Source organism: Oryctolagus cuniculus, chromosome 9 (genome assembly GCF_964237555.1).
Source record: "Oryctolagus cuniculus chromosome 9, mOryCun1.1, whole genome shotgun sequence".
Classification (NCBI taxonomy): Eukaryota; Metazoa; Chordata; class Mammalia; order Lagomorpha; family Leporidae; genus Oryctolagus; species Oryctolagus cuniculus.
Window position 1 is genome coordinate 135,988,109 of NC_091440.1, and position 17,231 is coordinate 136,005,339.

Below are 17,231 nucleotides of genomic sequence, written 5' to 3' on the forward strand. Positions count from 1 at the left end.
CCCTGCACCCCATGGGAGACCAGGAGAAGTACCTGGCTCCTGCCATCGGATCAGCGTGGTGCATCAGCCGCAGCATGCCAGCCGCGGCGGCCATTGGAGGGTGAACCAAGGCAAAGGAAGACCTTTCTCTCTGTCTCTCTCTCGCTCTCACTGTCCACTCTGCCTGTCAAAAAATAAAAAAAAAAAAAAGCTATGGTCTGTAGCACCAGCATCCCATAATTGTGCCAGTTCAAGTCCTGAATGCTCCACTTGCAATCCAGCTCCCAGCTAATGGCCTGGAAAAGCAATACAAGATAGCCCAAGTCCTTGAGGCCCTGCACCCACATGGTAGATGCAGAAGAAGCTCCTGGTGCCTGGCATCAGATCAGTCCAGCTCCGGCCATTGCAGCCAGATGGGGAGTAAACCAGTGAATAGAAAACCACTCTCCCTCTGCCTCTCCCTCTCCCTAACTCTTTCAGATAAATAAATACATAAATATTTTGAAAAATGTAAAAATAAAAAAGATAGATAAAGAAAGAACCATGGCCAATCCAGGCTCAGTGGCCGCCAGTCCAGGAACTCTGAGGCAGAGAGGATGACACGGGTACAGGGAACAGCAAGGGGCCTGCAGACTGTGCAAAGGCAAGAGCAGAGGTGCAACCAGCAACCTGGAGGTGGGCTTGGTTCCACCATAGGGGAGCTGCCTATGCCAAAATATCACCAGCCACCTTGTACATATGTACAAGTTTCGGGCGTTAAAAAATAAATAATTTAGATTAATCCATCCAGATTTTAAAATTGGAAGGTTTTATGTGCAATCCAGGTTTCTGACCATTCCCTCAAAGGCAACAGCATGGAGTTTACAACTCCGGGTTCAACCTCCCACAAAACACAACCCGCAGAGTGGCAGGGGCTCCTTGAGGTGGAGCAGGCACCCCTGACTTCCCAGTGGTCATCATGCTCAGGGCAGGGCAGGCTGGGCCTGGAAGACATGAGGGCACTGGGCACAGAGATTATGGAGTGGACAGGAGCTGATCACAGGGAACTGCAGGGGTCTGGGACGTCACCTGGCAGGAAGGGAAGATGGTGGAGATGTCGATGCTAAGGCAGGAGTGGCAACAGGGCACCCACTGAGTGCTGAGTCTGCAGTGACACTAGCTCCGTGTGTAGCCACAATGCACACGATTTCCTTTAATCCTCCAAACCATGCCCTGAAAACCATCATTCTCTCCATTTTACAGATATAAAATGAAGCAAAGTGAGTAACTTTGTCCAAGTCCACATGGCACTGGTTGCAAATCCAGTAAGCCTACTCCAAAGCAAACCTTTCACCACCACCACACCACTGCCTTGTATTTAGGAAGATGCCAATCAAGCTGGCCACTTCTGCTTCTGTGACACTTCCCTATACTTCTAACAGGTTATAAACAGGCTCTCCCTGGCTCTCCCCTCATTCCAGTTCACCTTACCACCACAACATCACTCACCGCCTCCCCTCCGTGCCTCCCTTCTACAGGGCAGCAATGCCGTAGCCCAGGGGTGCTGAACCCACTCCCCCGTGTGATCCAGGTTATTCCTATGGCACTCATGAGTTTTGGAAATCATGTCTCAAACGGCAGGGCAGTGCTGGTCACGCCCTCCTGCAGCCCCTCCAGAGCACAGAGGGGCCCTATGGTCTTCCTAGACATCAGCCCAAGCAGAGCTACTGCTGGGTCCTGTCTTCCCACCACAGCAACCCAGCAGAAGCCTGCCTGTCAGTGGCGCTCAGCAACCTGTGAGATGCCAGATTCACTGGAGCTCGACTGAAGCTTTGCAGCAGCTGGCTTCACACCATGCCCACTCCCTGCTGCCCACAGGCATGCCCAGGACCGCCCTGTGCCCCCCATAGCTGCTCGTCCCACCTGGGATGGGCCTCGCTTGGTCTCCTGTCCTGTTCCAGCCTCTGCTCCCAATCTGCCCACATGCATGCCCAGGACCGCCCTGTGCCCCCCATAGCTGCTCGTCCCACCTGGGATGGGCCTCACTTGGTCTCCTGTCCTGTTCCAGCCTCTGCTCCCAATCTGAGCTGCCTGGGATTCCAGCAGGCCGCGGAGAGCCATGGAAGGCCCCTTCTAATAAGCCATGCTGTCTAAGGGCTGCTTTCTGTGATAGTCCAGGTGTGCAAAGCACCTCTGAACCAGCTCTGGAGACTACAGCCACCCTTTCTGAAATAAATTCTCCATTCCTTTTACAAGGACTCAGCAGCTTCTCAGAGCTGGAGGAGCCAGGAGGTCATCTGTCCAGTCCGGGCCTTTCCCACAAGCTGGCTAGGATGCCATCACCAACTGTTTCTTCCAGCATCCATGCATCTCTATCTCTCCTCAAATGGGGGTGGATTTTGCCCTTGGCTCATCCTGTCCTTATGGTTGCTATGTCTGTCTCCTGCCTTCAAAGAGTTCTCCTCACCCCTATCTTGTGCAGCCATATGCAATTTCTGTTTATTTGAAGTCTGGAGAGAATTGCTACAGCATTAGCTTAACCTGCCTTAAGTGTTACAGTAAATTTCAGGGACAGGCATTTGGCATGGTACCTGCCATGCCACTTGGAATACTTTCCTCTCACACTAGAGTGCTGATGTGGGCGTCCCGGCTCAAGTGCATCCTGGGAGGCAGTTTAAGTGCTTGGGTCCCTACCACCTACATGGGAGACCTAGATCAAGTTCTGTGTTCTGTCTAGCCCAATAGCACCTGTTACGAGCTATCAGGAAGCGAGTCAGCAAATGGAAGATCTCTCTCTCTCTCTCTCTCGATACCTCTCTCTCTGCCTTTCAAATAAAGTGAAAATAATAATTTTTTAAAAGTCTACCCTCCAGTCTCCCACACAACCTGGTGCAGGGTTTGCTATATGACAATACTTAACAGGCTGATTTCTAGAAATGCATCCCGCAAATGAAGCCCAAATTTAATGTTTACTAATTCCACTCACTGGTCTCAAGCTCACTCTTTAAAGCTATACTGCATTGAGTGAATCTAAGTTGAAGTCACGTTCCTATCATGTCTTCCCCAGGCTAAGAAGATGCAATTTCTTTCAAAATTCCTGACCAGTCACGCAGACCCTTGGCTATTTGAGTTGCTGTCGCCTACCTCTTCACATGGGTTTCCTCTGAGAGTCTGTGCAGTGTGGGTAAAGCAGTTCTCAGAAACTCAGCAGGTGTAGGTATCTGGCCACTGCACGGTCTCGCTTGTTCTGGCCCATGCTGTACCCCCCACACCCACACTGAGCCGACAGATACTCCCTTCCTCCTCGGTCCGCTCAGCTCATTCTCCCCTTCCCCTGTGCCTGTGTGCTTGTCTGCAGGAGTAGGAGTCTCTGAGCAGCCCTATTAGATTTCACATCATGTTCCGCGAGGGCTACCAGATCTGGGACAAGCACCCCATACCTCCCAGCACTCCCCATGCCCTCTGCCCCGCCCCGCTGACCACGCCAGTGACGGCGCCCCTCGCGGTCAGCGCCTTCTCATCTCTGTAACTGCTGAACAGAGCCATCAACTTGGAAAATCGATTGTCTTCCAGTCTCTGCTCCTTGAAAGATTCTTCTTGGTTGACCGAATGCCATTTATGTGTGGAACATCCCTCCCTTCAGCTGTGAAGACTCGGTGTCTGCACTGAACTCACTGCACAGACAAGAAACCACAGAACTACGCTTCTCCCTGAGCAGGAAAATCCGGAATGAACATTAAATCCTTATTTAAGAAAAAAAAAAAACTGCACGCAGCCTGCAGGGACTTCCTCGGGTCTGGGTCCATTTCCGCGGCCCCTGACCACTGCAGCTGAGAGGAGTAACAGCAGGAGGCCAGCCCAGGAGGCAGCAATGCTCATCAGAGCTTTCCCATGTTCCATCGTGAAACACAGAGAGCAAAGCTGGGCCCAAGGCAGCAAAAATCATGCCTTTTCCCCACTGCCCATCCCCCCACAATCCTAGACGCATGTGAAGACAGTTCGCATTCTCTGAAGTCTTAATAAGGAGGACAGAATAGCAAAATGGTCTCGAAATGTAGAAAACACAGTCATCTCCCAAGAAAAAGCCAGGGCAGTTTCTCCCAAAAGAAACCCCCTCAGGTTTCCGTAATTCTACTCCAAACTGAGGCTTTGTCCTTTAGGTAGTGAAATTCTTAAAAGGTCAAATTCAAGTTGGTACTTAAAGACAAAATAAAATAATTAATTCAGTTAGCTCATCAACATAATTAAGACTTTTTTCCAGAAGTTTTTTAAAAAGTCATTATCTGCATACTTCTGCAACTTTCCACTTTGTTTTCGCTGGGAAATGTGGTCCCCTGAAAAGAACCCTCTGCAAGCAAAACCACAGATTTTCCATACACTGCTCTGGGGGACGGGAACATGACCCCTGCCTGGAAGGCTGTGCTCCAACAGCCTATGAAACTATTCATTATGCACGAGAAGGGCACCCGATTAAAGATCGCTTCCACATTGCAACAAGAAGTCAGTCTTAACTCGGAGAACAAGAGGAACGGAATCAGTATTAAGCGAATGGATCACATGTGAAGGATCAAAATGATACTTCACTTGCAGCATGAACAGGCATCAGGTGATGCCAGTATCAGGAAACATGATCGGGCTGTGGTTCCATCACCTTTTGAAGGTTTCTAGCACAAACTTTAATTTTGGCTGTCTTAATACAAGTTTACTTGGGCAGTTCACTTTCTTTCCTTTGTACAGTGGAAAATAATTTAAAAGCCTGGGCATAAAAATCATTCTTATTAAAAAAAGAAAATCCAGTAAATGCCTTAAATAAAAGTATTATTGTGCACATGGAAGCCTTATTAACTATGCCTTGGTATCATGGTTATTTATGTGAAATTCTTTACTGACAGCATAATTCCACCATTTAGTTATTACTTGCTGCCAGTATGAATGAATACTATAAGCAAGAAAATAAATGCATTTTAGAGTTGTTATAGCTAATAATATGAGACACCAGTTTATTAAAACCACTTGTGATTTCTCTAAACCTTTTAAATGCCAACCAAAAAGGGAGGCAAACCACAGAGGTTTTTTTCTTAATTTAAAAAAATTTATGTATTTTATTTACTTGAAAGGCAGAGACATACAGAGACAGAGACAGGAAGAGATAGAGAGAGCGAGCTCTCCCATCTGCTGGTTCACTCTTCCAATGGCCACAATAACTAGGGCTGAGCCAGGATGAATTTGGGAGCCCGGAACTACATCGAGGGCTCCCATGTGGATGGAAGGGACCCAATTACTTGAGTCATCACCTGCTGCTCCTAGAGTACACATTAGCAGGACGCTGGAATCCTGGGATTGCAACCCAGGCACGCTGACATGAGCCCCAGGCATCCCAAGCAGTGGCCCAGCACTCTGCCAAGCTACACCTACAACAAGTGCGGTGTCTTCTACCCTTGTCCTGAGCTGTGCTGATTTTCAGCTTGCATATTTACCAAAAAGAAAAAAAAAAGGATAAACACAGGATTCCACAAACTTGCAGGGATAAACACATAGTCCACAACTGTTCTGCAAAAGGCACGGGGCAGGGAGGCCTGGAAGCGGACACAGGAAACTGTACCTGCCCCACTTTCTCAACAGCTGGCAAGGTGAAGTTCACTAGGAGTGTCTTCAGCATGACTTTTACGTGCTCCATTTTGTTTTTTTAAAAAACCAGCCTAACATTTTGTCCTGTTTATTAAACTGGCCCAAACGGTCATGACTCAGAGACGCCTGGATTCCCACTATAAAATAAACACACCTACTCATAGCCACATACACGAGACATGCCCGTGGCAGGACCTTCTGTCCACGTCCACTTACCTGAAACGCGCTGGAGTCGGTTCAGGCCCAGAAAGGCTAGTTCCAGGCGAGATCCTGGAAACCAACCTCACTGACTGTCCACTGCCGACCGCCACAGGGGTGGCCCCTGGGCGTGGTGCCAGGTGTCTGCGTTTTAACTTAACTCTCAGCTCGAGAGTCCGCCCGATGCTCTCAGGGATGGAGATAAATGTCCCCTTAATTTGCACGGTGGTTTTCAACTGCCCTCATGGCAGACCACCTTGAAGAGCGAGTAAAAGGGTTAGTCACGGTTCCCACTTGGCTGTTTGCAGTCAATGCCTTCTAGCTAAGTGGACAATTAATAGGTCACTTCCAAAACAGAGGCGAGTCAGCGCCGGTCACCGCGGAGAATGGGCCCTGTGTCCCGGGCAAGTCGCCGCCGCCCTGGGCTCCCGCACGCAGCCCCTTTTCAGGTGGACAGGGCTGTATGGGAAGATGAGCTGGGGCGAGTCTATAAACGTCAGGCGCATTCAGGCATTCTTTCTCAGCCAGGGGCCTGAAACGCTGCCCAGAAGCCCGCCTGGAATGCGCGCGGGCCCCGGCTCCCCCGCACACAAAGGCGCGGCTGACCCCTGCCCGGGCCCCCTCCATGTGAACCGGCTCCCGCGCTCCGTCCGCCGAGTGAAAAATCGCGCTGGGGTCGCGTGTGGGCGAGGCGAGAGACAGTGCCGATTGGTCACGGCTCCGGCGCCCATTGTGGCGGGGCCGCAGCCCTGTCAGGCGCGCTGTGGGAAAGTGCCGGCCCCCCGAGGCGGCGCTCCGGGGCCCGCGGCTCGTCAGGCGGCCGGGCGGGCGGCCGCGCGCGTCTGCAGGCTGCGCCCCGGGCGTCGGCGCTCCGGCGGGGACGCGCGCAGTGCCGCGCCTGGGCCGCCCGCCCGCCGGGGCCGCTTCCCCGGGGCCTCCGCGCGGTGCTGAGGGCGGCGCCGGGGCTGAGGGAGCCTGCGCTGCGGGCGACGGCGGCGGGGACCCGCGTGCAGCGCCTGGGCCGCTTCCCCGGGAGCTCCGCGCGGTGCTGAGGGCGGCTCCCGGGCTGCGCGCTCCGGGCGACGGTGGCGGGGACCCGCGTGCAGCGCCTGGGCCGCGTCCCCGAGACCTCCGCGCGCTGCTGAGGGAGCCTGCGCTCTGGGCGACGGCGGCGGGGACCCGCGCACAGCGCCTGGCCTCTTCCCCGGGACCGCCGCGCGGTGCTAGGGCGGCTCCGGGGCTGCGCGCTCCGGGCGACGGCGGCGGGGACCCGCGCACAGCGCCTCGGCCCGCCCGCCCGCCGGGGCCGCTTCCCCGGGACCTCCGCGGGGTGCTCGCCCGGCTGCGGTGCTGAGGCCGGCGTCGGGTGGGCTGCGGGGGGCTGCGCCTCGCCCGGGCTCCCCGACTCCCCTCGCGCGCGCGCGGCGTGGCTGACTTACTTGGAAAGGCGGCGGCGGGCGCGGGGCGCCGGCAGGACCCACCGCAGCAGGCCGAGTAGAAGGCCGGGGCGCTCAGGAGCAGGGGCTTGGCGGGCGCTGTGGAGGAAGCAGGGAGGGCGCGGGTTAGAGGAGGCTTAGGACCCCAGGCCCCCCGAAGGCACCTCGCGTCCCCCGTCTGAGCTCGGGCAGAAAGCCGTGCACAGGTGGAGCTGTCAGGAGCTGGAGGATATGGTGGGGAAAATACACAAATAAGCGTCAGGCACCGAGCTCCCCGCCTCATTATAAATACGCGACCTTCCTTACTTGGACGCAGCCCACCAAAACCATCTGTGGTGATGGGAATGTCGCATCCGCACTGCCCAGTGTGGTACCTGCTGGCCACACTCAGCCAGCGAGCCCCTGAAATGTGGCCGGCACGAATGAGCAGCTCAATTTTTCATCTAAATTAATTTAAATTTGGACTCATGTGGCTAGAGATTACAGTACCACATAGTACAGCTTTGGATACTCTACTTACCAGGAAGCAATTTAAATGCTGTATCTGTAAGCCTACTTTTCCAAGAGATTATGAACCACTTCACTGCTCGCATTTTCAGAAGGTTTCATAACATGCACAGTTGGGTTCCCAAGTTGGTAACAGTTCATTTACTGGATAATTCCCCAGCAAAAAGTGTTTCTGATCACATTTATGCGTTTTAAAGTATTTGAGAATAACCACATTTTGTCTAAGAAATCTAGTTAACCTGAAAGCATTGCAAGTGTTTATAGTATAGGAAGTTCCCATATCACTCCGCTCTGCTCACTTTATTAGACTGTGCTGTTCACAGAATTTTCAAGAAATAGGCACCAAGAGTCCCAACTACTCTAATAGCAAAGGTACACAAAGGACCTTTGCTGGCGTCCAACAAGTTCTATAAAGTTGTTTTGAAGTTTCATGGTTTTCATAAATTGCTCTCATATTTTGACTGTTAAACCACCATAGTAATGACCAGTCATTTCATTTGAATTTAACACTTTAGGTGAAATATTAAACTCCATTCCTCAGTAGGTGGAAAATACCCACGAGGGGTGTTGCTGGGAGAACAGGACTTCCCTGGTGTCCTGCACAGCAGCCCAGGCACTGGCTAAGTGCCTTCAACACAGCAGGCCCTTTAACCCACTGCAGTTCATAGAGCAGGGGTGTGGGTGCCGGGAGCAGGGGTGTGGGTGCCGGGGTGCTGAAGCTGGGCTCTAGCTTTCACCAGGACACACCCAGTAGCGGGCCTTCTACATTCTGGACAGTCAACCCATTCTTAGCAAAGGAGCCAACAATGAGATAGGAAACCTCCCCGGCTCTCTTACAGAGTGAGTGACCTCCATCCCTGTTCTCTGACTCACCCTAACTATCCCACTTAACTTAGGACCTAGACGTCTGCAACATGACTTGAAAATGAGAATGTTTTTCTATTTTTCTTCCTTCAAGAGGCAACTTCTTTTGTTTTCTTAATCACATAAGGGAAGGTTCTTTTGAGAGGACAATATACCTTTTTGAAGAACATCGTAAATTCAGTTAATTTTAATCCATCGATAAGCATCTGTTTATTTTCACCAATTTCTTTAAAGGATGTATTATAATAAATGTATTGCCCAATAATTTTACAATATCCCATGGTCCTGAATGCCTTGAAATGGTCAATTAATCATAAATGCAGTTTTTTCCTGTAACACAACAGAAAATAGTCAGTATTCATGCTTTTAGCATTTAATATCTGCATTTCAAAAAAATGAATGTGTTTTAATGCTGTTTTACAACATGGCAACCAAGTAAAGGTTTGAAAAGGAAACTCATTTGGCACTTAAAAAGTTTTACAAATTATTTTTAGGTTTCACAGTTACCATAAGTTTTGCTAGTAGTGATTATAAAACCATCATAGAGAGGATAAATGTTTTCATTTGAATTTCACTTAAATTACATCACAAGAGTATGGCATGATTTCGGCAGATTTCCATCTTCATGACTACTATGAAATATGAAGCACTGTGGAAAATGGAAATATATTTCTAAGTATAAAAGTTGCCTTATGACGGTTATTCAAGAATTTGTGTTAGCTAACTTACTACCACTCCAAAATACACACTCTATAGGTAACTAAATCATGGCTATTGTGTTAGGGTGTGTGTGTTAGGGTGTGTGTGTTAGGGTGTGTGTGTGTGTGTGAGGGGGGGGGGGAGGGAGGAAGGGAGGGAGAGAAACAGGAAGAAAAAGGAAAAAGACTCAGCAATAGTGCATTTACATATAAAAAATTAAACATATGCCATGTTAGATGGAAATACCAAACAAAAGTATGGGTTCGGGGGTGTTCTTTGTTTTGCTCAACATAGTGTATAAAAAAATCATATACCAGCAACACATCAATATAAAGATGCAGGGTATGTATAATTTACAGTTTCCTATTCCAGCCAAAATGTTCCTCAGTCTAGCTCTATGGTTGTAATAACTGAAAAATAAAGGATAACACATGGTTTATCTGAAACAAGTGTCAAATTCCTTGTGGTCTGCATATGTCTATCTTAATGTTAAATATTTTTAATGTTAAATTTAACTAGAAAAAGTTGTAACCCAACAGTCCTAGATTTCTGTATATTATCCTAATACAAGAGAGTTATAATTACCAAAAACATGTAAGAAGAATCTACCATAACAACTCCAGTTTTGACTAAAGAATTGGCTTTCCATTCTGTGACACCACCAGCCTTAGCATCCTGGTACATAGCATTTATTCACATTTTAAAGACCTCTGTGGGGCCTGCATTGCGGCATAGTGTGTAAAACCACCACCTCTTAAGCCAGCATCCCATATGGGTGCCAGTGCATGTCCTGGCTGCTACAATTCTTTTTTTTTTTTTTTTTTTTTGACAGGCAGAGTAGACAGTGAGAGAGAGAGAGACAGAGAGAAAGGTCTTCCTTTGCCTTGGTTCACCCTCCAATGGCCGCCACGGCCGGCGCGCTGCGGCCGACGCACCACGCTGATCCGATGGCAGGAGCCAGGTACTTCTCCTGGTCTCCCATGGGGTGCAGGGCCCAAGGACTTGGGCAATCCTCCACTGCACTCCCTGGCCACAGCAGAGAGCTGGCCTGGAAGAGGGACAACTGGGACAGAATCCAGCACCCTGACTGGGACTAGAACCCGGTGTGCCGGCACCACAGGCAGAGGATTAGCCTAGTGAGCCGCGGCGCCAGCCAAGGCTGCTAAAATTCTGACTGAGCGCCCCACCAATGGCCTGGGGAAGCAGTGGGAGATGGCGTAAGTACTCGGGCCCCTGCACCCACGTGGGAGACCTGCAAGGAACTCCTGGCTCTAGCCTGGTCCAGCCTCGACCATTGCTACCATCTAGGGAGTGAACCAGCAGATGGAAGATCTCTCTTTCTCTGTAACTCTGACATTCAAATAAATAAATAAATCTTTAAAAAAATAAAACCATCACCTCTGTGCCACACATATTGACACAGGAGACAGGTCAATCGATGACCACGGCACATAAATGTACCTGGTTTAGGCTGGTCTATGGAAATCACTGTGAAATTCCACTTGGGTGCCCCTTTTCTGCTTCTCCCCACGCACCCACAAGGATGTAAGCCAGACACTGGCCCAGCTGGGCATGTGGCTGCCGTTCTGCTGAGAGGCGCGAAGAAGTCAGTGCTTACCACAGCACCGTGCATTCAACATGGGTCTCACACTTCCAGCACTTTTCCTTTCAAGGGAACCACGTATTTTCTGGAAGTAATGAATGATGAAGATACTCAAAACTCGGAGGAAAACCAAGTGGCAAGGGGACTGATGCATTAGCACTTTTATAAGCTCGGGGCCAGCACTGTGACGCCAGCATCCCATGTGGGCAGCGGTTCGTGTCCCAGCTGCTCCACTGCCCATCCGGCTCCCTGCCAATAGCCTGGGGAAGCAGCAGAAGATGGTGTAAGCACTTGAGGTCCCGCACCATGTGGGAGACCTGGACGAAGCTGCTGGCTCCTGGCTTCAGCCTGGCCCAGCTCTAGACATTGCAGCCTTCTGGGCAGTGAACCAGCAGATGGAAGTCCTCTCTGTGAGTGATGTGATTGTCCCTCTCTAACTCTAGCTTTCAAATAAATAAGTAAATCTTAAAAAAAAAAACTGTTTTAAGCCCTTAAAAGTACTCTGAAAACACTCTGCAACAAGGCACCTTCACGCTGGGAAAGGATGGTGCCCAGCCCAGCAGGGCCGGCAGGTGCAGTCCCTCCTCATGCACCTCGTCCCTCCCGATTCACTGCCATCCTCCTGATCCATGTGATGACACCAAGGGAGGCTCATGCTGCGTCCAGCCCCGGGCTGGCCCTGAATGTGAGAGAGGCCACCCCAGCCCCCAGGACAGGCAATCTCAAGGGCCATGCACCCGGAGCAGGAACTGTGACTGCTTTGAGCAAACGTGAGACAGCGAAGACTTCAGTGTAATAATCAGCAACTGGCCGTGAGGCATGGTGATTTCACCCAGAGACCGTGCTGGTCACTCGGTGAGACTGGAGCCTGAAGCGCACAATGGACACATCTCCTAAGAGTCCCCTTCCTGTGGGGAGACCACACGCAGCTGGGATCTGGGAGGAGGACATCACAGGACACGTCAAAGCTCAAGTGCCACCAACAAGTCCAGCTGCCAGTCTCTGTGAGCCACGGTCACACGTTACAAATGAAAGGACTTGAAATTTCTGGAACCAAAGTGGAGTCTGCCTGAACCCCTTGACGTCCACTGACAACGTCCTAACCTTGCACACCTCCACTCCCTCGGTAGGACTCATCTGAAGACACGATTCACAACATCTTCTGATTACTTTGACTAGTTCATCAGGAGGGGGCCGTGCAGCCAGCTCAGGGGTGACCTGTCCGGAATGCGCTAACGTAACCAGCCACGTGGCTCCGCAGTATAAACTCCCCACAACCAGGAACCCCAGGCCCAAGCCCAGCCATTAGAAACTATTTTCACAATTCTGTTGTCTAGAAAGTAATCATTTTCACATTGCTTTTCACCACTTTCATTCTTTTTGGTTGATGGAGAAGAACAGTGGGAATCCGAAGAATGTAAAACAACATTCTTTATACAACCAATGCACACTGTGACCCTAACTGACTGAAGGTGGGATTGCTAAGACAGCACACCAAAGACCACTAAGGGAGCCACTGAGCCCTCTGGCCCACCAGACATTGTAAGAATACAGGAAAATCGGAGAAGGTCCCATGATATCTAAGGCAATCAAAAGCTGAAAAAAAAATGTAAGAAACAGTAAAGGGAATTAAATAAGCTCAAAGGATTTTATGAATGACCTCCTTCAAGTGCCAGGTCTGTGGGCTCTGGAAATAAGTAAATCTAAACTTTGGACTTGAAAATGATACACAAGCAACCAGGACCATCTGGAGCCGGGTGCCTCCAGCACCCAGACCTCAAGCATGGCAAACATTTGTCTTGCGTAGCGAGACCCAAGAAATACCCGATTCCTACCCCATAATCTGAAGTCACTCACGTACGGTGACACAGCTGCAGGCCGTGCCTGCCTTTCACTACGGACAAGTTCACCCTGGACCTCTCCGCTCATCAGAAAACAGAATCTCAGCATTCTGGCGAGGTCATGAGAAGACAAACCCAGGGCAGCTTCTACCTGTTGGATTTTGTCCTTTCAGTTCAAGACAAATAATAGTGCAGTGCCTACCCATCAGGTGCCACGGACTGCACGATGTGCCAGGACCACAAAGATGAGAATGACCGTTTTGCTTCTTGGAAACATTTACTTTTTCTAAAATTTTCCTTAATGTACAGATCTGAACATGCTGGTCAAAGGAATGAAATGAAAATTTCCCAGTACTCCAGATTCAGTTTTGTTCATCAAAGCTGACACTTTCCCCAAGAAGGAGATGTAATTTTTTAAATTCACCAGAACAAGAGTTGCGACACAAGGTTAAGCCGTCCCTTGGGACACCCACAGCCCACAGGGGAAGGGGCTGGGTTTGTGGCATAGCTCCATCCCCATCCAGCTTGCTACTCATGCACCCTGGGAGGCAGCAGATGATGGCTCAGGTACTCCGCTCCCTGCCACTCACACGGGCGGCCAGGATGGAGTTTCTGCCCTTGACTCCTGGCGTTGGCCTAACCCAGCCCAAGCTGTTGTGGACAACAGGGGAGTAAGTCAGCACTCCTGCTCTGACCACATGCTGCAGCCACAGTGCCTTCACTGGGCACCTCCTCTAGATCCTCACAACACCAACGCTAGACAGGGTCTGGCTTCCCCTCGAGCCAGGGGATCGGCACGCTCCGAGGCCACCACGGGTGCCCTGAGTCTCTCCCTCCGCTGCCTCACCTTCAAGACGTCTCCTCTAGACAACTTGGGAGAAACATGCTCTATGAAAAGAAGGCCTGCTCTATTTGATATGAACTTCATGTCACAGCAGACTGAGAGAACAGTACCTGTAGCCCTTAACGCCTTTGTGACGGCTCGTGAGCTGGAGCTGCCAGTCTTCTAGAGCCCCTGCAGGGACCTCCTGCAGGCGACAGACCCACCTACACCTGTGTCTGATTGCACTGCTCCTGACCTCCCCTGCAGCAGATCCCTAATGCTACAAAATATCCCTTACTCCTTCCACTGGGGGGTGGGATCCCTTACTCCTTCCACTGGGGGGTGGGATCCGGTTCCCCGGCTCCTGAATCTGGGAGGGTCTGAGTGCTTGTTTAACCAAGATGCAAGGCAGAAGTGACCTTCTGGGTCTTCCAAACTCGAGTGTCCAGGGAGTTCCAGAATTGCCCACAGCTCCCAAGCCATGGACATTCCTCACAATGTGTGCGTGCCACGGTCCCCTTCAAACTTGGAGAGCCCAAGAACAGAGGTCGCAAGCAGGAGCCCCTGCAGAGCTGCCCCAGTGGACACCCAGCCCCATGGAGCCTTCAATGGCTGCCCCAACAAGGAACCACACCCGTGTAAGATGCCAGTTAGAACTGCCCAGCTGAGCCCAAATGACAAAACTGTCGCTGGGTTGGGGAGATTCCTAAGACAGCAATGCCCCTTAGACCAATGCTTTACCAAGGTGAAGGGGATCTTCCATACCCTTTCCTTATCTGTAAATCTTTGATAAGCCAAATGCAGACCGTAACATCTGTTCATGTCTTAAAATAAGGAAACAGAGGCTCAAGCAGAATGTGTGAAGCTGCTTGGGGTTAAACGGTCAGCAGTGTAAAGACCTTAACCTTTATCTAGTCTTCAAAATTATAGAAAAGCTGCAAAACCAGCTCAGAAAAGTACACAGTAGTTTCCAATATACCCAGTTTTCCACTTATGCTTCGGAGCGAGCTGTGGCCCAGCTGCGTTATAAAAGCCCGGACAGGAAGTGCTGCAGGAAGCACAGGTCTCCCTTACAACGGCTCGATCTGCAACGCAGGTGAAGCTGTAGGAATGCAGGCAAGCAGGCCATTCTGTTCCTGCACGAAGGAATGACCTGCTCTTCCCTGCAGGCCCGCGGACCTGCACAACGGGACAACCCAGCCTTGGCTTCGTCTACTAAACGAGCCAACAGCCATGACTCAGTCTCCTCTCAAGGTGCGTAGATCTGCTCAGAGAGGGACTTGCTAACTCCTTCGTGTATTTAAAGAGCAGTGGAGATTTAAAGGTTTTTTTTTTTTTTAAGATTATTTATTTGAGAGGCAGAGTTACAAACAGTGAGAGGGAGAGACAGAGACAAACAGGTCTTCCAATCCGCTGGTTCACTCCCCAAATGCCCACAATGGCCAGAGCTGGGCTGATCCGAAGCCAGGAACTTCCTCCATGCCTTCCCATGCAGGTGCAGGGGCCCAAGCACTTGGGACGTCTTCCACTGCTTTCTCAGGCCATTAGCAGGAAGCTGGGTCAGAAGTGGAGGAGCCAGGACAGGAATCGGAGCCCACACGGGATGCAGGCACCGCAGGCAGGGGCTTAACCTACTACGCCACAGTAGGCCCTGAGACTTAAAGTTTTAGAGGACAAGAATCTGAGTGTCCTGAAGCATAACTGCTGCCCCCGCCCACCGCTGGGGGTCAGCTGGAACGAATAAATGAGGTCAGCATGGCAGGGGGCCTGGACACGTGAAAGACGGTGAAAAGCTCACCTCATCTCCAGGATCTTTAAGAGCAAGAAGGCAATTAAATATCCAGCAATATATTCAGAAAACCCAAACCTTTTTCCTTTTATTTTTATTTCCTTTTCCAGGATGCTTGCTTTCTGAAAGAGAAGTCTAAAAACTTAGAGGCTTTTTGATCTTTGACTTCAGAGAGAATTTTAGTGCCATAAGTTTACTGCTCACATAACTCGCAAAAATATGCCCCTGAATTATTCACAGCTAATAGCTGCCTGACAAAACGAATGATGCTATTAAAAATGAAATCAGTTAGGGTGACTTTATATACAGTGATGAAGCACTCGGCATTGCCAAGTGAAGTGTTGACCGGAGGCTAAAAGCAATGAAAGGGAGAGATTTCATTAAAAGTGGAAACATTACTGAAAGTAAAATAAAATATTTTGGAATAAAATATACAAGAGTCTGGTAAGCATGTTATGTGTTAGGGCAAAAATCCAACTTCTTACCAACACTATAAAGCAGAAGCAGGATCTAATGAAGCCTTAAATGAGGATTCTAACAAGCGCTCCAAGATAAAAATCATCTTGTTGTATTTTACAATTTGCCTTTTCATTCTCGGCCAACTCCAGGTGCAACTGAATGAAAATGTATTTAAACCGACTCTAAGACTGTGCACCATCACTGTGTATAAAGAAAAAAAACCACCGTAATTGAGAAAAATACTTTACTTAGAGCCCCCCCCAACCTAACATTAAATGGACAAACATGGTATCCAGGGCCACAAACCAAATCCCCTAGAAAAAGAGAATGCTCATTCTAAAGTTAGGGAGGACATAAACCCCAGAGCCGTGTGGCAGGAAGCAGGCCAGGAGAGGAGCCCACAAGAGTTCACTGCCCACTCAGACACAAAGACGCGTCTGTTGCAATCCACCAATGATGAAAACATTCGGCTTCTGTAAGTGCAGGACACACTCACGTGGCATTTTATGAACAAACTTTTAAACAGAAACCACGCAGGGCCGTGTGCCCCTCACTGTCCACCAGTGCTATGGCTGGCCAGTAGCAAACAGCACTGACCATAAAATGCCCTGGGAGAGTTTCTTCTGGTGTGTGCAAGAACAGGAACGAGGCGGCACAAAGAGGAAGGCAACGGATCCTCACACAACTTAGCATTGTCCCACCGAAGCACGCTGATGGCCCACTGTGCTGATAAGGTCACTGCAGTCGCCCACCGCAGCTGGCACCCTCGGGCAACACAGCCCTGAGCCCGCCCACTCCTACCTTTAAGTCCACAGGTAAATTTCGGGGCATTGAAACCACTGTATCTCTTAAAATAACCTCAAATCCCTGAAGGCAATGAGGGTTAATGGAAAGTTCTACCACGCTCCCACGTGCCTGTTGTGTTCATTCTGTTTTATGACTAAACCTCAGACAGCTTCAGTACATACTACCTGGGGCCAACGTGGTGGCACAGAGGGCTAAGCCACCGCCTGTGACACCGGCAGCCCATCCAGGCACCACTGCAAGTCCTGGCGGTTCTGCCGATCCAGCCCTCTGCTAAAGCACTTGGGAAAGCAGTGGAAGATGGCCCAAGTGCTTGGGCCCCTGCACTCATGTGGGGGACCCAAGAAAGCTCCTGGCTCCTGGCTCCTGCCTGGCCCAGCCCTGGCTGTTGCAGTCATTCGGGAAGTGAACCTGTAAATGGAAGATTTTCTCTCCCGTGGTGAACACCGTGGGTTCTGACTCAGATATTATTCCATAAGGGACGGGCACTCAGTGAGCACCCAGAGAAGGCGCTGCCTGTCCGTTCTGCAGGTGCTCACTAACTCGGGACTGTGCAATGTGTTCCCAGCTGACTGCTCATGAGCTGGCTAACAGTTATCCATACGTTAACTTCAATGTAAAG

The 17,231-nt window shown here is 50.3% G+C and overlaps 1 protein-coding gene across 1 annotated transcript in view; it reads right to left on the reverse strand.

Moving 5' to 3' along the window:
• Window positions 1–17,231, reverse strand: part of DBX2 (developing brain homeobox 2) — a 34,439-nt gene that overhangs the window by 11,744 nt on the left and 5,464 nt on the right. Inside the window, exon 2 of the mRNA XM_051850990.2 lies at window positions 7,224–7,319. Within this exon, the coding sequence (XP_051706950.2) occupies window positions 7,224–7,319 (96 nt within the window). The remainder of the gene's footprint in view (window positions 1–7,223; window positions 7,320–17,231) is intronic.